The 22,132-nt window shown below is 35.5% G+C and overlaps 2 protein-coding genes and 1 long non-coding RNA gene across 3 annotated transcripts; 1 reads left to right on the plus strand and 2 right to left on the minus strand.

Moving 5' to 3' along the window:
• Positions 1–960: 960 nt before the first annotated feature.
• On the minus strand, positions 961–7,190 carry LOC136824040 (galactosylceramide sulfotransferase-like). The gene is made up of 3 exons (XM_067080195.1): positions 6,939–7,190; positions 6,387–6,572; positions 961–1,725 (listed from the first exon to the last, which is right to left on the minus strand). The coding sequence occupies exons 1-3, from the start codon at positions 7,153–7,155 to the stop codon at positions 1,400–1,402; spliced, it is 729 nt and encodes a 242-aa protein (XP_066936296.1). The 5' UTR covers positions 7,156–7,190; the 3' UTR covers positions 961–1,399.
• LOC136824041 (uncharacterized) lies at positions 2,670–5,592 on the plus strand. Its single transcript, XR_010849091.1, has 2 exons — positions 2,670–3,082; positions 3,976–5,592. It is a non-coding gene; the product is annotated as an uncharacterized lncRNA (long non-coding RNA).
• Positions 7,191–7,702: 512 nt separating the features above from the next.
• Positions 7,703–21,348, minus strand: LOC136824046 (type-1 angiotensin II receptor-associated protein-like). Its single transcript, XM_067080200.1, has 7 exons — positions 21,117–21,348; positions 10,338–10,372; positions 9,976–10,090; positions 9,645–9,732; positions 9,361–9,394; positions 8,861–8,931; positions 7,703–8,624 (listed from the first exon to the last, which is right to left on the minus strand). Exons 1-7 carry the CDS (start codon positions 21,156–21,158, stop codon positions 8,476–8,478), a joined length of 534 nt encoding a protein of 177 aa, XP_066936301.1. The 5' UTR covers positions 21,159–21,348; the 3' UTR covers positions 7,703–8,475.
• Positions 21,349–22,132: the final 784 nt, after the last annotated feature.

Here is a 22,132-nt window from a genome sequence, read left to right on the forward strand (position 1 = left end):
CAACTTGTTTATTTCGCTATCGAGGTAGGTAATTTATGACGGATGGTAATTTATAGACCGGTATGTATAATACACATATCCATTTCCAGATGACCACTGAAAAGTTTTAACAGTAGTAGGCTTATGATCATTGAGTTTGAAAGCCCAAAAGGAACCAACAACACTCTTTCATGGGAAATGAAGCCACTTATCTGAATGCTTGGCATGCGTGGTTGTTAAACAAACGCCAGATTTCGAATAAAAAGCTGAGTGAAAACATAGAAAACGCTTGAGAGTTTTGGTTTTGTTACCATTGAAAAGGTATTTTGCCAAAGGTATATTGCCAAATTCAAAACGTGTATACACGTCTGCCGGGTTTGAAGGGTTAAAGCTTCACTTTTTCTTGCTTGAGAATGAAGAAGATTCCTCCCTAGCCATTCGGTTATTTTTAAGTCGATGTTTAAACTTAATGGGTTTGATCTGAACATGATCGGAAACGGTGTAAAAAGTGTCATGTCAAACACCAAATTCTTTAAAATGCTCACTTTCGCATTTCAAATTATCATTGTTGCCCAAGACGTGAGATATGATGACGATTCACAGTTCAGCTATTAGATTGGGTCTGTAAAATACACGAATTGAAGAGTTTCACGAGTAGCACCATCAAATGCACTTCGGCTATCTATCAAAGATATCTTTCATAACAATCTGATTGGCCAAATACCAAGGTTGTAAGTCGAATATACCATTCGGTGACGAATGAAAGCGAATTGAATTTGAAGACTTTCAACCATAGGTTTTCAATTTTTTGTTCGGTCAGGCCTGATCAGAGCTGTGTGATGCAAGAAACTTTCTACATCAGACCGAAGTGTTAGACAGAGAAGGGGTGGGGGAGACTTCAATTATTCAATTCAATCATTAATTATTACTTTTCGAAAAATCAATGGCGTATAGGGTTTGAAACAAATGAAAAACGAGAAATTGAAATCAAGGATTTTCTTTATTGTATTCTTCTTGTAAATCGCGAAGCAGCTCTTTCCGTAACTTCGCACGAACGAGCTTATAAAAATAGGATGCTTCCTCAGGTAAACAATAATTCCCATCTATCAAAGCGAGAGGTTTTTTAATGCTTTCACACTTGTGTGCATACCTCTTGATTGAGTTTTTATACATCTCAACATCATGATTTAACGCGTCTCTAGGATAAGCATGAATAGAATTTTCAAATTTCTCTTTCGCTTTTTCATACAGCATAATATCAACGGCATTAAATTCCCTAATCATTTTTTCCACATCTGGAGGAACTTCTTTCCATCGGCTCGTCGAGTCTTGATGATTAATATTTTGCCGAACGAACACCAAATCTTCAAAAGGAACACATAAACGTTTAGCTAACAAAAGAATCGATTCGTAGAACCGTTCACTCAATACTATTTATCTTGGATTTAATTTCTTTTTCTGTTGAGTCAGCATTTAACCCGAGACTGAACGATTGGAGGTTGGGGCGAACAAGCTGCTGTAAAAGGAAATCATGCATCTCATCGCGATCAAACGTGTTATAAACTGCACGAACTAAATCAGGGTTCTTCAAAAACACGCGGACACCATCCCAGAAATCAAGTTTTAATAACGTAAGCATCTCAACTGCGTAATGGACGAGTGTGAATTTGTACATGGACACGAAATGCATGATGGGATCACGAAGGGAGGTGATGATCAACGGGCGACCAAACATCATGCTGGATGCTGAAAAAGAAAAGAAAAGAGCTATATGCTTAACCCTTTAAGTGCCAATGTCAAGTATAATAGACATGGGCTATGTAGGAAATTTAAAAAATTTGCTGACTTCAAATTTCGTCTACTGTTAGGCATTTTGACCACTTTTCAGTGTGAAAATTTACCAAACATTCATATCTGATAGGGTCGTTGTAGAGGGTGTATATCTTCTCCTCGTAGAGTGCTCAATAAGTAAATAGAGCGTTATTATAATAAATAGTTGATACAATATCTTTGTTTCAAACTCAGAGTTTCATGGTGCACAGACATCTGATAGGGTCCATTTTTCTAACTCAAGCGGCACGTCCCCGTCGGCCGTCAAGGCTAGCGCCCCCCCCACCGGGGCCGCTAATAAATTCGAATTTTATTAAAAGTTACAGTCTGTTTTGTCTCTGCTACAAACTTTACTCAGAGTTTTAACCAAGGGACCATTCAAAAAGTACGCACGCACGCTCGAGAGGGGGGAGGGGGTACTCCCAAAAGCGTACGAAAGCGTACGAGGGGGAGGGGGTCCTTGAGGAGAAGCACGTACGCTCGTAATTTTTCCTAAACTGTCTTTTTTGAGAGATAAACGAAATATTTTCACATCAAAAAATGGTTTTTGCGATTGTTATTTTTCATTTCTCCTTTGGTATTTTTGTTCATCTTATAGATTCTTTTAATTTCTTGAGACTTTGTTATAAATACGATTGGATACCTACATATTCTACTTTTACAAGAGTTTCAAGTTTCGACTTTGGTTGGGGGGGGGGTGTACTAAAAAGCGTATGCACGCTGAAGGGGGGGGGGTACACATAAAGCGTACGAAAGCGTACAAGGGGGAGGGGGAGTCAAAAATTTGCCGTTTTCGAGCATACGTACTTTTTGAATGGTCCCCAAGAAGGTTTCGAAAGTAGGAAGAGTAACTATTCATGATTGGTAAGATAAAAATGTAAAAAAGCTTTAAAGTTTAAAAAAGAAAGCTTATTAAAAATTTAATTTCAGTAAAAGAATGATAGACAGAAAACCAGTTTTATATAATGTTATACTTTTTTATTACTCTGTCACTTGTTTTATTGGGAGAATAAACTGTTTTTTAATAGCGATACTAATTTTTTCAGAAAAATGTACGCAATAGATTGTTATTGCTGGGTCCTTATATTGGTCACAGTGTTTATGTATAGCCTTGGTCTGTATGGCGTTATAATTGCATTCATCAGATATCCGATACAAACTGGTGTAGTTCACGCTGCTTATGTGGCTTTCCATCTGTGTGATGTCACACTTGTTTACTTTTTTCACAGAGTATTGGAAAAGAAAATATATCATTGGAGATTTTTATACGTTGGTAAGTTTGATGAATAAAATCATTGATATCAGTTTTCCCCTCTATAACTTTGATAAGTGTGACGTATCCATTCAGGATGTATAGCACATTGACCTCCGAGCCCGAAGGGCTAGACTTGAGACTCCTGGATGGGAAACGAAGCCACTTATTTCCCTATCCTAAACGCGTGACCCGTGTGCTTTTCACACAAACGCTGGATTGAAAGTAAAACGTATCGCTAGATTTCGAAAAACATGCCGCGTGACAACAAATAAAAGCGCTAGATCCATCATTCAAAAAGCCGAAGGCTTCACTTTGTTTTGCTTGAGAAAGGTTGAAGTTTCATCTCTAGCCCCATCGGGGCTTTGAAATCAATGGAATAGCACATACATTTTATCCTTTGCCAATTTATTCATATCGCATCTTATTACTTTAAAGCAAGAAATTTTGGCGGATTTGGCGGATTTAGCCGAAATCCACCAATATAAGTTCCGACCAAATTTAAATTATTGTATTTTTTCTTCAAATTTGTACTATTTCAGGCCTTTAAAACAAGTTTTCTGCTTATTTAACACTTGTTTGATAGCGTTTTCTTGGCCGAAAATATCGTTCATCCTCCAAATTAAATTCCAACCAAATTTATTTTCCAGTAATGTGGCAGACATTAAATTCCCTCTGAAAAAACTTTTCAGACCTATTGACAAATTAAACTCCCACCAAAATTTCTTCCATTTAAAGATTTGACCAAACCCTTGAGTTTACCATTCGATTTAGAAAAACAGAGCTCTTCGAAATTTCAGAATTTCTAACTTTGAAGCTCGGGTCTTATGGAGAATCTTTTTAAATAAATTGAACAGACTTTCCATAAACAAATAGCCTTATGACGAATTATCCTAATTTATCATCCGTTTTAGAATTCGCAGTGAGCTTTCTTGTTGCATTGTTACAAAGATCTGTTGTTGCAACAAATTGGTTTACAACATGGGCTGTCTTGTCATTCGTTCACTGTTTGATCTTCAACATAATGAAAATCTTCACATCCTCTGACGAAAATGATGTCCCAAGGGAAGAAAATGACGACGAAAACGATGTCCCAAGGGAAGAAAATGACGACGAAAATGATGTCCCAAGGGAAGAAAATGACGACGAAAATGATGTCCCAAGGGAAGAAAATGACGACGAAAATGATGTCCCAAGGGAAGAAAATGACGACGAAAATGATGTCCCAAGGGAAGAAAATGACGACGAAAATGATGTCCCAAGGGAAGAAATGACGCCGAAAATGATGTCCCAAGGGAAGAAAATGACGACGAAAATGATGTCCCAAGGGAAGAAAATGACGACGAAAATGATGTCCCAAGGGAAGAAGATTGGATTAACTCAGTCAACCGTCAAATATCGACTAGACCGGAGATTATCACATATTGTGAAGTCATCGAGCCTAAAATTTACTTTTGGTCATCAAAACAAGTCATTTGGAGGGAAGAAAAAGCATTTGAATATGACTACTGGATAGATTTAACAGACACTTTAAAGATCGGAAAATTCCAAACTGCGTGGATGGTGAGGGTGGACTTTGATATACAGTTTGATGATAAAGAAACAGAGAAGTTATACAAAGAACATGTGAAAACAATGTTACACGAGTTACCAGAATATTGCAAAAATGCAACAAAGGTCACCAAGACTATCATGAAGATAGAAGGGAAAAGCGCAGATGAAATTCAACTTTATTATAACTGGCCAAAGATTTTACAAGCATTTATATCTCCTATTGGTCGCCTCGTCAAATTATACAGCTGGATTTTCAAGAAACTCTGTGCAAATCTTTTTACAACGAGAATCGTCATCACAAAAGTGATCTCAAACAAGAACATTGAAGTCATATGTTGATTAAAATCACTTTCTTGAGACGAGAAAGATTGGCAGGAACGCTCATCATTTCATACCACCGTTCAGATAAACAATCAGAATGAAATTTTGAAAGACAATCTTTTTATACGTAAAATTTGAATGATTTTATCTTTTAAACACTTTTTTTTGAGCAACTCCTATTTTCGGGTCATTGCTGGGGTTAGGCTGCACGCATCCCCTCTGATATGATTTGATATAGGGGATAGGTATCGTCTAAAATATTTCTGTCCCAACTTACCCCCGTCTTTTCTTTTTTCTTTTTTAATTATGCGTCATAGCAATACAATGACTTCTTTTTTCTTTGTTCAATGAATGAGAATTGATAATTATGAAAGCAACAGCACAATGACTTCTTTTTTTCCTTTCTTTGATTGGATATGACGAAATTATGTGAAATTATGCAAATTTTGGTTACCCCAAATTTGAGGTAACTCTCGGACGAGAATTTCATGACGATACGCATCCCCTATAACAAAATAAATTCTGGGGATTCGCGTAGCCAAGGCTGGGGTTGATTAGCATTCTAGCTCATTGTTTTCTGAAAAATTTACTTTGACCACCCCTGATGTTTTACCATATTTATTCAATTTTTTTAAAGGTACATAGAGTATCAACGAGATGTATTTTTTATCATTGAAATCATTTATTTCCACCAAAGATATGTTTAGATCATGGAAAAAGTTAGTACTATACAATTTATACCTACACAAGCAAAAATGTTGAATATTGCAAGCTTTTTCCCAGACGTGAGTTTTTGCCCGAGGGGGAAGGAGGGTACTTAGTCAAAATGGGTACCCCATGTGCGAGCCATAAGGGTCCCTTTTTCAAAGTCTCTCAAAGGGGTACAAAAACCATTAAAAAGAAAATTGGGTCTCTGTAAGGGTCCCAAATTCACGAAGATTGAAATTTCCTCTCTCAAAGTGTCGCGTTTTTCCGAAATTTGAATAAAAACAAGTGAAAATCGACAACAATTTTGAGAAAAGTCTCTCTAAGGGTCCCAAAAACGCCAATATTTCCTATTTTTTAAGGGTCAATGTTTGATTTTTGGCTCGGCCATACCCGTCACCTCGCAAACCTAGTACCCCCAGGAGGGGTTCTGTCTGAGCCGAAATGCTCATAGCATCAAGCCGGAACAAAAAGAAGTATCCTTGGATGGCTGTAGGGCAAAAGGATCGAGAAATATAAAACTTTAAGTTCCAAAATTTGTTCCTTAAAATAGACTTTACCGGAGTTTTTTATTTTTCTAAAAAAGCGATGCATTGTGGGATTGTTTCTGGGGTATTACAATAGAATTCCCTCGAGGAATTATTAAGAGATTTCTATTATAATACCCCCGAAAGAATCCCACAATGCATCGCTTTTTTAGAAAAATCAAAAACTCCGAAAAGATCTAATGTCAAGAAGCGTGTACCTTGTTTTTCATGAAAGATAAGTTCATCAGCTACCAATTGACATTTCTCATTCGGTTTCTTGACCAGTTTTGATTCGTCAATCTGGTACGGAAAGTTCATATGATGTAGGTCGGTATTGTCCATGCAGATTTTCATTTTTTTCTTCAATCCATAGTTCAGCAACATGCTTTTTATGGTACTAGAACCTGAAAAGGGTGATATTTTCATTATTCATGATATGCACCATTGAAATGTCTTCCAAGGACCCAATAGCTGATTGGTTGAAAGTAACGTATTGTCAGATATTACGTCACTTAAATCAATCAGCTTGGGTCCGTGATGTAATGTCAAAAGACATTGCAATGGTGCATATCATGAATAAGAAAAATATTGACAGAAAGAGAGATTTTATGGAATATTGTTGACCTACGGTACGAGTATTACGTAGTGCATAATTATAGGTAAAGAAAAATATTTAAAAAGGGTTTGTTATTTGCCATTATTGTAAAAATAGAAATTACATGTGCAGTAACTTTTAGAAAAGAAACAAAGTTTATGAAATAACATTTTACCTGTTTTTTGTATTTTGATATAAAAAATCGAAACATTGTTGTTCTGTTTGCATGACGACATCTTAACATACGAGGGGGTCTCGTCCTCATCCTTCGTTAAGAGTTTGTTGCTACTAGCTTGTTTGGATGACTTTGAGAGAAGCACATAACCAACTGCCAACATTAGTGTGGCCATGAAAAATAATTTATGTTTGTTTTGCCAAAATGCTTTGCCCATTATTTATTCATTTCCATTTATAATTATCCTGTAAAAATCAATGAAGATATTTTAAGAAAAGCAATTAAAACAATCTGTTTGACAAATTAAAGATATTTGTTATAGTAAGAGAATTTTATATAAATTGACTTTCAGAAGCAATAAATATTGGTAAACAAGAGTTTACCTTGCCTGTGGCTTCTATACCGAGCTAAAGCGATTGTACCAATGTCAATTGAATAAAAACCTGGTCTAGAAGTCTTTGGGTTGTCTTTTTTTTTCGAGGTTAAGATTTTTTAGCCATTCGTTTTGGTCACATGATCAAAATTGACGTCAGAGATTGGTCAATAATATTTGGAAGCCACTGCAGTGGATTGGCAATTGTGACGTCACCCAGCAAAAAGACTGTAGATCACTCATTCGTTTTGATCACGTGACAAAAATTCAACCTTTTTGCTTGCGTTTTCTGCCAGGTTCTATATTCAATTGACATCGATCGTATCGAAGAGACAAACAGACACATAAATAATTTAGACCTCAAAAGGGGCAATCAAAGAAAAAACTAAAATTGGTAAAAAGGCACAATCCAATCCTTTAATAATGTGTTTCAAAAAATAAATGGTGTCAAACTAGATATTCAAACTAATACAAATAATAATCAATTTTTTCACCTAATTTTAATAATTTAACTATAAAACGAGCGTATCTATAAAAAAAATTCATAATATCTAATAATGTCCATTCCAGAAGAAAAAGAACCTCAAAATCAAAAGAATTTGACTGAAATTAGTGGCTGAATATTTGAGAATTTAACTAGAATGTAAAGTCCTTCCCATTCCTTGAGAAGCAAAAACAATGCCATGGTAAAAAATATGCATACAGTAATACAAAAAAAAACATAAATAGTGCAAATTTAAAGTAAAACAATTATATATGATTACAGAACATAGATGAATGATCACACATTAACAACTTAAAAAAACCTTTGAACTGTTAAAGACAAAGGAACTAAATCCAAAGAAAGATTCAGGGCAATTCCAGTCTTTTTAAAGAATTTTACAAATGGCCTTGGAAAGGTTTTAGGTTAAAGTGTTGTTGAATTAACTTCTTGAATATCCCGCAACAACATGATGGAGGACCAACTATTTGTCAAACCTCTGGAACTTAGGAAATAGTCCTTAGTACCAAAACTATCTAGCTACAAGAACAAAATACTAACATGTACAATTAACAGAGATTACAAAAGCGTTGTCCAATATCAAAGATTTTTAAGAAGATGAAGTGTTTTGGTATAGTGAGTATTCTAAAGGCATCCATGACAGTTCATAAACACCGTGAGGTTTACGGAAAGGGCTGCTGAGGTGGCTGGTATTGAGGTGGTTGATCCTTGGCTCCACCATAACCGCCATATGCTCCGCCTCCATTGTTTTGATCTAAACGTTCGTAAGCAGATGCATTTGGAGCCTGTCCTTCTCCTTCGTCACTGTTGACTGCAAGATAGATTAAAAGTATTTTCATGAATAAAATAATGAGCAGATTGATAATAGAAAATTATAAATTACATAATTTATACTATTTCATAATGTGGTAATCCATGTTGTGATATGGGAGAAAGGTTTCCCAAAAAAGATCATTCTTTAGAGATCTAAGAAAAAAAACTAACATTGCCATTAGCTTACAAAAATCTAACTCTTTTTTGAAATTTCATAGAAAAAAATAATTTTACCTCTGAAAGACCATTCTTTGTAAATAAATAAAGAAGCAACTGGTTTCACCAAAATTAAAAGGATATAACATCTAGATATTTGTAAATTAATTAAGAAAATTTTTTAATTGTCAGGTTATCATGATAGCATTTTTCAATAATTTTTCATATCTACATTCATATCTATTTTCATATCATTATAAGGATGCTAAGATGCTAGGATGCTAAGATTTGAGGCCTTAAATTAGCAATTTTTTTCATTATCTCGTAAAATGAAAGCTTATAAGATATTCTAACCATGGCAAACGATCCAAACGGCCCTTGACCCAATAAGCGTAAGTATGGTATAATATCAGGGATGATCAAAGTAATCTAATTTGCCTCAGACCTGACCCGAAAATTGGAGCCACTTATAAAACGAATGTGTTATTTGACTCCATCATTGCCTTGTCCTGAGAAATAGGACAAAGTGCCTGTTTTCTATGAGATTATAGAGAACAAAATAATGTGTGAAAAGATACGTTGCGTTGAAATTAAATGTATTGTAAACACCACCTGTAAGAAAACAAATATTATAATATAAATCAAACTGAAGCTGCCGTAGCACACAGATAGAGCATTCAGCAATAGTGCCCCTATACCTGAAAATTTATCAAAAGGTATGGTAAATTAAATAGGTTCAAGGGTAAATGGAGAGATCCAGGATAATGAGACGTCCCTACCTTCAGGTAGACAGCTACTCAAATTTGCCTAATAGCAAAATAAACAAACTTTGACATATGACTTTAATTCAAAATATATTTACCAGCCTTGGCACCATTTTTACTTCCTTCAAATCGTACTCCAATATTGATAATATCGTTTAGCAATGTGAAAAGCATTCCAAAGAAAAACTAAACAGATGCAAATGATATGATTAGTACTAGTAGTTGTCATCGACGAACTTGTTTTAAAAATGTGACCTAAGTGAATGTTTTATCTTTTGAAAGACTTGTCAATAAAACAGGCCATATTTTATAAAGGCAAGGCAGTGTCCTCCGTTGGTGGCCAAAAAGGGCACTTTTTCCAGTGTTTTTCCACTAAAAAGGCTGTTATTACCAATATTTTAGTGTGATTGAATTTTAAAGGAATCATACAATTTGTACAGGAACAGGAGAGATTTTGTCGTATTCAGCCCAAATACCAATCAGTACAACAAAATAGTTTGACAACAAATAACCAGACCCAACCCAATCCAAGCCAACTGCAGTCCTAAAATTTGAAGAGATAAGTTTTACTTTAAAAATATTAATACTGATACAGAAACAACGTTGACAAAAGCTAGATTTATGTCGACATTTGCGACGGTGCCAATAGGTTGTGAGGGGGGGGGGCTTTTTTTCAACTCATTCAACAAATTGCTTTGCTAACTTGAAAAAAACAGCAAAGACACCAAAACTTACATTGAAATTTTCTGTAGTATAAAAAATTCAAAAATTCAATACAAGAAAAAACTTACCAAGTGACCATACAAAACAGTACCATAAAGATCATCTAAAAAGGAAGACAAAGATTTCATTTTAGCAAATTTAATTAAAACAATCTTTTTGTCAATGGGTTTTTTTCTGAAGTGCTTCCTTTCCCCTTCGGAGAAAATTGATCACTTTTAGTTTACTTATTGAGCGTGCAAGAAAACGATTCGTTCTTGCGCGGTTGAGTAAAGTAAAGATAAGGCGACAATCTTGCAATGAGGGCACTATAAGTTCTCGCCTTACTTTGCGCCCAAAGTAGAATGATCTAAATACGAGGATGTGACAATAGTTGTTTGGGAGAACGTGACGACCTATTTACTCAGTTCCACATATTAAATACTCCACCACTTCGGGCTAGAAATTATCTGCTCTGTATTACAGAAATAAAACCCTAATACTTCAGCAAGTCAGGCAGGAGGATTGGTGGCGTTATCTTGTGCTAATTTGGGAGAATGTTGGCTTGCACATTTGAACAAAAGTTGTTGATAGGTAATATCTAATTTCCCCACTGGTTTTACTTGCATCCACTGAAGTGTGGAGTAATTAGTTATGAATAAGGTCCCAATCAAAAATAAATCCCTGTTTTGTGAAATTTTTACTGTCAGCCACTAAATTGACCATAACTTGGGAATATTATGTGGCTTACACTTAGGAAATTAGCTATCCATTACATGAAGTGCAAATTTTTGTGGCTTGCTTTAAAGGGGAGTTACAAGCAAATGAAGTGTGGGCAAAAAATGTGGCTTACTGGTCAAGTGGCTTACCCTACCATGAAATATTGAAGGCTGAGTTCTCAGTAATGGAAACAGTCAGAAATATACTTTCTTTTCAGCATTGCCAGCAAAGGGCTAAATTTTTCATTAGCTGCACTGATTTGTGGCTTACAGTTTTTTAAGTGGGCAAAAATTTGGCTTACACAAGGGAAATATAGGTGAAATTTTATGTCTCACATTTTTTAAGTTTTTGGCACTCAATCATTAAAGTATAACACCAGTTGGTGTATAAAATTACGAAAAATTTTAAAAAGTACAATTTTGCGGCTTACAAAGTCACATTAAAAATTCATGAAAAGTAAGCCACAAGAAAGTATATTTAACAGCTAGAAAGTATGTACATTTAACTTTTTTTTTTTAATTCAACCTTTCCTCTGTCAAGTTAAGTAAGTCCCATTCTAAGATCTCTTATCTAATTTGTGTGGCTTACATTTCTAAAAAAGATAGAAATTTTGATTTGAAGCCACTTTTTAGCCCAGTTAACGAAAAAAACCTTATTCATAATGTCTTAGTATTTCCCACAATATTGTAAAATTTCAAGACTTATCGATTAAGACTTCATCAGCTATGACAAAAAGTTGTTTTTGGGCATTTTCCAAAATGTCACACTATTTTTGATTGGGATCATAAGACCTTTGCATTCTCCCAACGACTATGCTAAACTATCTCACTTTTAAGTGTTTATTTTTCTGAATTATTATTATTGCTACAAGCTTTTATGCCAGTTTGAAATTTTGGATTGTCAAAGCTGGCTAATGATTCTAAGACAGCTGTTAATAATGGTAATATTCACATAAAAAATATACATTGGCATCATTAGGGGGTTGAAGGGGGGATGTTATTGGCAATGCATTTGGGTTAAAAAATTGATCGGCTAATGGTGTAAATAAAAAGTTTGGCTTTAAAGTTTGTAATGTTCGGTTCCTTTTAAGCCAGATTTTTTTGTTGATTTATCAATGAATCCATTCATTATCAAAAGGCAATAGATTGTTTACTTCATGCTTTGTTTGAGACAATATTTTGACTTAAATGACAAATAATTGGACAAACTGGCTACTATTTGGTTTTACGATGTGCAATTTATGCGAATAATAACAGCAGGTAGTTAACACACTAAGGTTTCATTTCCAAAAGCCACTCATATTTTCATATGAAATAAAAATCTAGTTCATTTTTTAATGAAAATGTTTACATTTTTAGCCATTTTTGGCAAAATGACCTAAAAATCCAAAAAAATTTCAACTCTACTTTAGGCGCACAAACTTTCGCGAGCAGAAACTTTCACAATTTTGGTGAATTTTGGGCCTTTCCGTGAATGTCCAAATGATCGAGTGAGTATTAGATCATCAATAAAATTGATAGGTGGTCACTGATCACCATATCGAACGTTTGATAGGACCCTCCCGGCGCTCCAGAAACGTCCAGAGCAAAAGTGCCGTTTTTTTGTTCTCTGGAACACCGGAAGATTCTGGAGCACTTCCGGAGCACGATATCTGCGATATAATTGCAGTAGCGCTCGCCGTGCTAATCATGTGACAACTAACTGCGCACGCACATGTTTTAGAAAAATCAGCTGACTCATGGAAGTGAAACCTCACGTTTTTTAATTTTTTCAATATTTCGACAAGTGATGCTTTCGAATGTGACAAATTCAATTTCATTAATGGCTGAACCATTATATCAATATTTTTTGTAACCATGTTTAAACGGTTTTTTAAGAACGTGTTAAAAATCTGCTCTGAAACTTTCCGGAGAGAAAAATAGTGTTGTTTTAGCTGCTTCGGAAAACTCCGGAAGTTTCCAGTGCAGCGCGCCGGGATCCTGGGAGGGTCCTCGTTTGATTAGTACCGTCTGGTTTATTTATTTAAGTTTGAAACACTCCACCTTGATGGGCAAAATTTACAAATTTAGCAAATTCCTATTCTTTATAACAGTATAGACCTAACCAATGAAGTATAAGCCTGAAGGGCTAGAAGTCAATCTCTTTGGTAGGATTTGAAGCCAACAAATCCTACCAAAGATGCGCGGCCTTGAGCGGCTCGCCTGGTTTTTACACAAATGACAGATTAAAACTAAAATTTACTGCTAAATTTCGAAAAAAATATCAATCATAAACAAAGGAATTGCTAGATTCAATCTGTCGTCAAAAATGCAGCGCATTTTTTAAGGCTTAACTTTTTCTTGCCTGAGAAAGGTTAGGCTGCACGCATCCCCCCTGATATGATTTGATATAGGGGATGCGTATCGTCTAAGATATTCCTGTCCCAGCTTACCCCCGTCTTTTCTTTTCTCTTTTTTGATTATGTGTCACAGCTGTACAACAACTTCTCTTTTTCTTTGTTTAATGAATAAAAATTTATAAATATGAAAGCAATAATAACACAATGACGTCATTTTTCTCTTTCTGTGATTGGATGTAACAAAATTATGTAAATTTATGCAACTTTCGGTTACCCCAAATTTGAGGTAACTCTCGGACGAGAATTTCATACACGATACGCATCCCCTATAACAAAATAAATTCTGGGGATGCGTGCAGCCTAGAGAAAGGTTAGAGATTGAACTCTAGCCCTTCGGGCTTTAAACTCAATGGACCTAACTCTTCATACAAAAATTACGGGAAACGCATGTTTGGACTTTGTACCTGCACGCAAGCACTGAAGCCAAAGTCCCGCAAAGGCAGGACAAAAATCAGTTTTTTGAAGTTTGCAAAAAAACACCACACATTGATTTTTCAAATTCAGTATGTGAGGCCAAAAAAAAAAGTAGTTTTGTTTCCGGAAATGCGGGTGACGAAAAAAAATCTCAAAAATTTTTTTTTTTTCAATTTTCCTAGAAAAACTCTAATTGACGTGTACGAAAAAATAATCCAGGTTCGATGTCTCTTTACTTGAAAAAACGAAATTTTAAGAAGAAGCTGTACTCTAAGGTAATTCTATTCACAACAACATAAAACAGGAAAGTAGAAAACATTTGTGACAGAAGATTTTCTTTTTCAAAACACAAGTGACATACGTAAATCTTTGAATACAATCGTTAAAGTTTTTTTCTATTTGCGGCCGGGTGAGATATATTTTTTCCAAAAAAAAGTTCACCCGGCCGATTTCCGGAAACAAGACTTTTTTTTGGCCTGAATAGAGCAGTAAAAAATACAACTTTTCTATTTTTCTTTTTTTTTTGCAAAAGTTCTAGGAATGACAATAAAGGGATGATGATAATTGAATACTATTTATTGATGATCCGCGGCACTAACTTAAAGCTAAAATTGCTTCGTGTACTCTTCGCTTGAGAAAATGATTGACAGATTGAAGTTTTTCACCTGCGCAGGAGCTCGCAGGTGTTCTGCGAGCGTTCTTCTTGGCTCAATCCTCCAGTGTGGAAACGATGCAAAGTACACGCTGAATTGTTATTTGATAAAAGTGAGGTCCACGCCAAAAGAAGTTCGGCTTGTGGAAAGGCTGGCGAAATTGCAGGGGGGGGGGTAAGCCCCCAACAAGTCTAGGGCTGAGCCCTGGTGGGGGTTCAGGGGGCAAAGCCCCCGAAATGCTTGAAATTTTGATCTTCTCATGGCTAAAAGTTGCTTAACATTTGTAGAAAAGAGCTTGAATTGCTGGTACTTCTAAGAATGAAATGTATAAAGTTAAAAATGAATGCTGTAGGAAGCATTTTGATATTAGGGGACAAATGTTCAGTGACACCGTGAGGGCCGGTTTGGGCTGAGGGGGGAAATTTTGAAATCTAGAGCTCTAAATTAGCTAAAAACACACTCAAAAAAACTAAAATAATTCGAATAAAGGCAAAATTAAAAGGTAAAATACTCCATTTTATGTAAATCATGACTATGAGCCATATTTTAGGAATTAATGGTATTAGGGATTAATGAATTAAAAGCGCTTTATATTCTATTTACACTCTACGTCGTTATATGACGGTCAAGGGAGAGCGAGGTGGATGCGTTTAAACCATTGAGTTTAAAGCCCGAAGGGCTAGAGTAGAATCTCTAATCTTTCTCAGGCAAGAAAAAGTGAAGCCTTAAAAAATGCGCTGTATTTTTGACGACAGATAGAATCTAGCAATTCCTTTGTTTACGATTGATATTTTTTTCGAAGTTTAGCGGTAAATTTTAGTTTCAATTTGTCATTTGTGTAAAAACCAGTCGAGAACAAATCCTACCAAAGTTGCGCGGCCTTGAGCGGCTCGACTGGTTTTTACACAAATGACAAATTGAAACTAAAATTTAACGCTAAACTTCGAAAAAAATATCAATCGTAAACAAAGGCCTGGTCAATCCTCAGACCGCGCTAAAAATGGTAGACTGAGATGTGATAGATCATTTTGATGGAAGTTGTTGGAATGTTTACACCAGACCCGATCAATGGAACTTGTCGAAACAATCGAACAATCGAACTAATTGAACTCCATCGAACGATTAAAGTTCGATTAAAAAAATTAATCGAACCTAATCGAACACTCACAATTTTTGAAGCAATAGCAGTTCGGTAAGTAAAAAGTTCGATTAGTTCGATGATATAAAATCCTCATATATCTTCCCTCGCTAGCAAAAACTTTGTCCTGGCACGCGATTGCCATTTCGACAGTTCCCGGACTTAACAGCTTGACGTTTATTGTACCAGGATATTTGTCTATCTGGAATATAAAGTCAGCAGCCCCTCTGTTGCGATTTCGCGTGCGGCCGAGTGGCGGAATACTACGCCCCAACAAACTGCCTTTGGCGCTAAAAGGATACAGGAAAAGTGTGTAATCCATTATAGAAGTGATTTCCCGATTTACATTCCGAATTTGGCTTTGAAAAGAAGCTAATATACGGTGGCGGAGCAGCACAAACTTGTCAAACAAAATTGGTTTATCGAACTGATCGAACCGAAACCCATTGATCGAACTTAATCGAACACTCACAATCTTTTAAAAAATCTTAGAGTTCGATTAATTTTTTTAATTGAACTTTAATCGTTCGATTGAGTTCAATTAGTTCGATTGTTCGATTGGTTCGACAAGTTCGATTGATCGGGTCTGGTTTACAAGGCTCTTGACAGAAAACTGTTTGTTTTATTGTCAATGATGACAGTGCGGTTATTAATTTTGTTAGATCTGACAAATTGATGTTTGTAAGTGCACTTTATAGTTTTGATTCCCATTGAAGAATCATATTCTGGTTTTCATGTTATTTTCAATGTTTTTAAACTGATGATGGTGGTCAGATGACACCGAAACGTCTTGAATAAATTTTGATTTTATGAAAATAAAATGAAGTCGCTTCTGTGTTTGAAATTTTTATTGAACTCATTCAGTGGTATTACAGTCAAGGATTATAACCTAAATAAGAGAATACCCAAGTTAGAGGATCACCTTATTTAGGAGATTTTCAGTCTCTTATTTAAGAGAACGTTACCTAAACCAGGAGAATTCTGTACGTTTCACCAATTTACTTCAGAGCAGACTATTTGCTCAATATGAAAATAAGATCACGTTTCTGTGATTCCGATGACCCAAAAACCAAAATAAAATATGATTTCATTCTTTTTCAAACTTCGAAAAACCATAAATAGCCTCATTTGCATTAGCCTGGATATCCAGCCCGTAAACTTTTTTTTGATTTTGATATTTCTTATGTTTACGGTCTGGTTTACCTAGATCGTCTGCATTCTGATCTGAGGATGATTATGTGAATATTCTGATTGGTTGGGTTCAAGCGAATCAGAGATCTGAATGGTGGCGCGCATATAAGAAATTATGCGAGCCAAATTGAAGTGTTCGCCTAAGTATTTGGATGGATCGCGTGGGCGATCAGCAAGGCGGGTATGCTGCTTTGTAAATCTCTCTGATTTTTCTTCTTCAAGGCAAATAACAATAGAATGCCTAATTATCTCCCTTGGATGTTTGACCACGCATCCAAATAAAAATAACAATAATGGTAGGGAAGAAGTGGGAAGATCAAAACATGATGTTCTGGTTGTTTTCTTTTCATACTTGCTTAGATATCTAGTTTTAATTTTCTTAATGACATGGTTGCACCGTGTAAAGAACTAAAGGTATATCTAAATTTTGCTTCAATTCTTCTTTTCTGTTTGCCAATTTTGTAGTGCTGTTTTGGGTTGGAAGTTTTGTTTTGATAATTGCGAAGCGAATTTATGAGCGAAGCAGTTTTGCTATATTGTGCACGTACCTTTAACTTCTATCCCAAGCGAAAATTTGCTATAAAATTTGCTATATAAATCACATCTTCAAACCGATGATTTTATCAAAATGACCTTGAATGGTTTGGCTTGAAGCCACGAAAACTTTCTCGGTTTGGTAGCTAGGACTGCGAAAAATGCCGTTTTAAAATGGTGTACCCTAGCAGTGAACAGCAACAAAATTACCGGAAGCCGAAACACGGACTTAGAATCTGAAGTTGATCAAATTGCCGCGCGGGCGGCACGCATCTAATCAATCTAACTAAGCAGTGGTTCTTCGGTTTTTAATGTTTATTTTGCTGTTAAATAGAGAAAAAAATAGTTTGAACGGTGACAGAAAGGATCTTCATCGTCCCTTGACTTTTAACAGCAAGTATCAAGTATCAAATAAGGTCAATCAATGAGAGGTTTTTGCAAGTCGCGCGGGCGGGAGGAGTGCTCTTTTAGTGAACGAAACTTAACGTGCAAACCCAAGTGGATATTCTATGATAAAGAAGTACAGAGGTAATCAAATTTGTCAAATTTGTCAAGAAATAAATCAAAACTGCCGAAGAACCAACAAGCCATCTTTGTACATTTTTGTTTTTGTTTTATTTTTATGTTTTGTGATTATTTCGACGGACGATTCGTGATTCGAATAAAAATGTTCGATCGTTCGACGAATATCGTTCGATTTTATTAAGGCACCATTTACACTAGAATAACTAGAAGGAAAACAAAAGAGCGATGCGCAGGCAGCGGCGGGTGTTGTGCCGCCGTGGATTATGTAATGTGTTTGGGGCATTAAGGCTCTTACGACCCTGTCTCTATAGCGGCTTTATTAGAAGAGGGATTTTTAGAGAGTCTCTTATTTTGCTAGCAATTTGCGAATTGAGGTGGAGTCTGGATCGCTTCGCAACCCTTATACAATACGGCTAGTTTTTTTCTCCAAAATTCACTTATTGCACTTTCTGTCTAACAGACTTTCCACCACACTGTCTTATATTTTATGGTCAAGGTTGCCATTCTAAATTGATTTATCACTGCTGAGGTACCATCTTGAAATTATGCATGTCATTGTGTGCATATATTTACTTGCAGCCATGGGATTCATGCAAGAAAATCTGTCAACAGGGGTTCACCTGATTTCTAGGTGAACCAAGCTCTATAATTTTAGAACTTTGTCTGACTGAGGTAAAACTTATTTTTTCTAAAATTTTGAGCTTGGAGATCCAGGCTACATTTGCATTTGTTGACGTAATTTTTAAAATAATGAAGAAACACTCTCGACCTTCAAAACGCGTTTTCTTCTCAACACCCTTATTTAGGAGAGACAAGAGCGACTCACTTTCTGTTTGACCCGCGTTTTGACCGCGCTTAAATGCGTTTCTTAAATATAGCCCGATCTATATTATTACTTTTCACAAAATTCTCATGATGTAGATCGGCCTTTAGATTGATAGACCCTAACCATCCTAGGTCCACGAAACATAAGCAGAACTCAACCAAATTTTGCTAGAAGGGAGAAAAAAACGTGCTCAAGAGAAAAAAATCTCCTACTTTAAGAGACCTTCTCTTAAATAGAGTATATCTCTTATTATAATTTAGGGTATAATCCTCAACTGTATTAGATGTTGTTTTAGAGCTTTAGAGCTAGCCTGTATATAGTGGGGGCGTACGAGGGTCCTGGACACCGAAATACCGACAGTTTTTCACAAAATTACCTCAATACCGACACATTTTTTACGAAATACCGACACCGACATTTTTTTCAAGCTGTCGACAAAAGATGAATAGTATTTCCAAGTAGATAAAAAATGTTATATAACATTTTGCTTATTATCATGTTTTTTTTCAAAATTCTAATATGACATATCACAAAAAAGGATGGATTTCTGAGAAATAACCCTTGATTTTAGCACCGTTTCTTTGACGTTTTGAGAAAAATTACCGTACAGTATCACTGATTGAAAATTTAACATTTTCCTCACCGAAAAGCATCTCAAACACCGAAATACCGACACATTTTTTGTTAATCACCGAAATACCGACGCAAAAAAGGTCAATTCCGACCAAACTCAGGGTGTCTACGGATTTTTTTTCGGGATTTTCAAGGTTTTTTTGGTCATTTTTAAGTGGTTTTTCAAGGTTTTTTGGCTAAAACTTTGGCACTTTTCAAGGTTTTTTGATACTCAGTTGACATGGCTTTACAGGAATTTTTTTTTTTTTCAGAATAGAGGACAGCAAATAAAATTGATTCGCTTTTGGTGCCTGGGGAATTACTTCCACAGTTAAGGGCGCTGACCATAGTGAATTTTTCATAATTGCTGTGTTTAAAATGTGTTTTCTGACTGATGTAACCAACAAAACTATGGCATGTTATACATTTTCTGTTAGACAAACTATTCCTGAATCTGAAAATTCAAAAATTGCATTGAAAAAATTTGATGAAGAAGAAAATGAAATTTTTTGCGAGGAAGAGTATTTCAACTTTGAAGAGCTTAGTTTCGACGAAGAAAAAACATTTTGAAAATTTTTTCGCAGTAGATGGTGTATCTTTTACCGAACAATAAAAATTTTTGCGGAAAATTTTTGTAAATGCTTCTTTGTCTCGATATCTTCAAAATAGTGGTTTTTCAACAATTTTCATCTGGATTTTGCTTAAAAAAACAGTCATAACTTTTGACACATCTTTTTAGAAAAACTTTCCGCAAAATTTAAAATAGTTCAATTCTTTGCGGACAGTGTAAGAAATTTTGAAACAAAAAGGTTAATTACCCATTATTAAAACTAAGCACTTTTTGTAAAAGAGGGTGAAGCAACATATTAATATTATTAAAATCTTTTTAAAGTTCATAACATCATTTTTGCAATTAAATTCTTAATTACTCTTTAGGGGATTCGATTAAAAAGCAATTTATAAAGGCAATTCTTTGCTAAAAGTGTTAAGGAACCTGAAATATAACTCAAATGTTCAAATACCAAAATCAATTTTTGGACTATGGTCAGAGCCGTTAAATTCCTATCTCCCTCTCAATACTAGAAAGAAATACTAGAAATACTAGAAACAATACTACAAAGAGAAATAATCCAGCTCCCTAGTCTTCCAACTGTAGAAATAAAAAATTAGAAGCGAAACCAATTGTTTACAGTGACCGAGGAGGTGCAACCATGGTTTGCGCCGACGAGAGAAAATTTTGATTTTGACTCTTTCAAATCTGTTCAAATTACAAAAATCAATTTCCAAAAGAGTTATTTTAAGGAATCTTTGAAATTTTATTGATGAACGGCCATTATTCCAAGAGCAAGACGCCCTGAAGCGATTTGAAAATTGGGGAACAGTCGATTTCTTAGGGCTCATGCAAACATGAAATTAGTGACAAAAACTCAGCTAATGATAAAAGAATATGTTGCATTCGTTGCGACAGAATCACAACAGAAACAGGGAAATATGGAATTCTCTAAATGTTATAAAGGTTTATAGCGCCGCAGGCGGTTATTTACTTATTCTTACTTTTCGAATGTCTGGATAGTGCTCTTTTCAAGGTTTTTAACGATTTTTCAAGGTTTTCAAGGTTTTTCCCAGAAAATTGATAGTTTTCAAGGTTTTCAAGGTTGGGTGGTTCATTTTCAAGGTTTTCAAGGTTTTCAAGGTCCCGTAGACACCCTGGTACGCCCCCCCCCTATATATAATATATATTCATATAACTTTTTTTAAACTTTTAACAATCATGTCATAGTGCGGGCGGGGTCGATAATCGAAAACAGTCTCATCATTAGGGGGATAAAAAAACAACAAGAAAGAAGTAAAAAAACATACCCTCATGGGAACGCTCGGTATTCCACTCAAATTCAATGCCATTTTATTTTGAGAATCGTCTTTTCCCTCTTCTGTTTGGAAAGTATAATGTTTTAACTCTAATGAAATTGTTAATGAATAAATGATTATATTTCTAGCAGTGAAGGGCAGATCAAATGTCACGTTTTGATGAACTTGCTGAGTTTGTTGTCTGTTGTTCAGTTGTTGCAAGAGTCAAGTCATGAGACTGCTTACAAATTTCGTGGAATCAGCACTTTTTTATGAGGCGCTTTTTACACTAAAACCGCCTAAACGCCCGAAAAAAACGCCATCACACGCCCTATTGCAACTTTCCATACACCGAGAGGGTCGCAAAAACACGAAAATGTAAATATCAATCTCTCATTAGTAGTCAGAGGGTGTGATTTTTAGAAAATCTGGGAAGTAAGGATGGCACCAGAAATTTTTGAAATATCAGTCACATTCAGGCAGGATCCGTAAATGATTGCAAAATTTGAAATAAGTCTTGCACCTGCATAAGGCAAGGATCAAGTAGTAATGCGGGGGGGGGGGGGTACTAGGGTTGGTGAATGAGGGGTATGTGCGGACGGGACCTCCGAAAACCGACCCTTAGAGAGACTAAATTTTAGTGAAAAAGTGACCCTTAGAGAGACTTTTTCGAAAATTTTTCTCTGATTTTCAAAAATTTCCTACCCTTAGTGAGACTTTTTTGTAATTTTTTCTCTCAAAATCAAAATTTTTTTCTAAAAATCGTGATTTTTCCCACCCTTTGAGAGACTGCTTTGAAATTTCCTGATTTTTGTAACCCTTAGAGAGACTTTGAAAGGTGAAAAACCCGACCCTTACCGTCCGCACATACCCAGCACCTATTTTTGCCTAAGTACCCCCCCCCCCGGGGAAGTAAGTAAATTAGTAGACCCTCTATAGGCCTGCGGTAAAATAAATAGCAACAAGAGGGTAGCATCGTTAATTTATCTCATGCACTAACTAACGAAATTTCTACGAGATCAAGCTTG

The sequence above is a fragment of the Clytia hemisphaerica genome, unplaced genomic scaffold (assembly GCF_902728285.1).
Source record: "Clytia hemisphaerica strain Z4C2 unplaced genomic scaffold, Clytia hemisphaerica genome assembly, whole genome shotgun sequence".
In the NCBI taxonomy this organism is placed as follows: domain Eukaryota; kingdom Metazoa; phylum Cnidaria; class Hydrozoa; order Leptothecata; family Clytiidae; genus Clytia; species Clytia hemisphaerica.

Bases quoted from the DNA above. Each gene is read 5' to 3' on its own strand.
- LOC136824046 (XM_067080200.1), bottom strand. From the start codon at position 21,158: ATGGCATTGAATTTGAGTGGAATACCGAGCGTTCCCATGAGG. The intron at 10,091-10,337 runs GTAAGTTTTTTC...TTCAAATTTTAG, and splicing joins CTGTTTTGTATGGTCACTTG to GACTGCAGTTGGCTTGGATT. The intron at 8,932-9,360 runs GTATCTTTTCAC...ACAAATATCTAG, and splicing joins ACATTTAATTTCAACGCAAC to ATGTTATATCCTTTTAATTT.
- LOC136824040 (XM_067080195.1), bottom strand. From the start codon at position 7,155: ATGGGCAAAGCATTTTGGCAAAACAAACATAAATTATTTTTCATGGCC. The intron at 6,573-6,938 runs GTAAAATGTTAT...CACCCTTTTCAG, and splicing joins TATCAAAATACAAAAAACAG to GTTCTAGTACCATAAAAAGC. The intron at 1,726-6,386 runs GTACACGCTTCT...TTTCTTTTTCAG, and splicing joins TATCTTTCATGAAAAACAAG to CATCCAGCATGATGTTTGGT.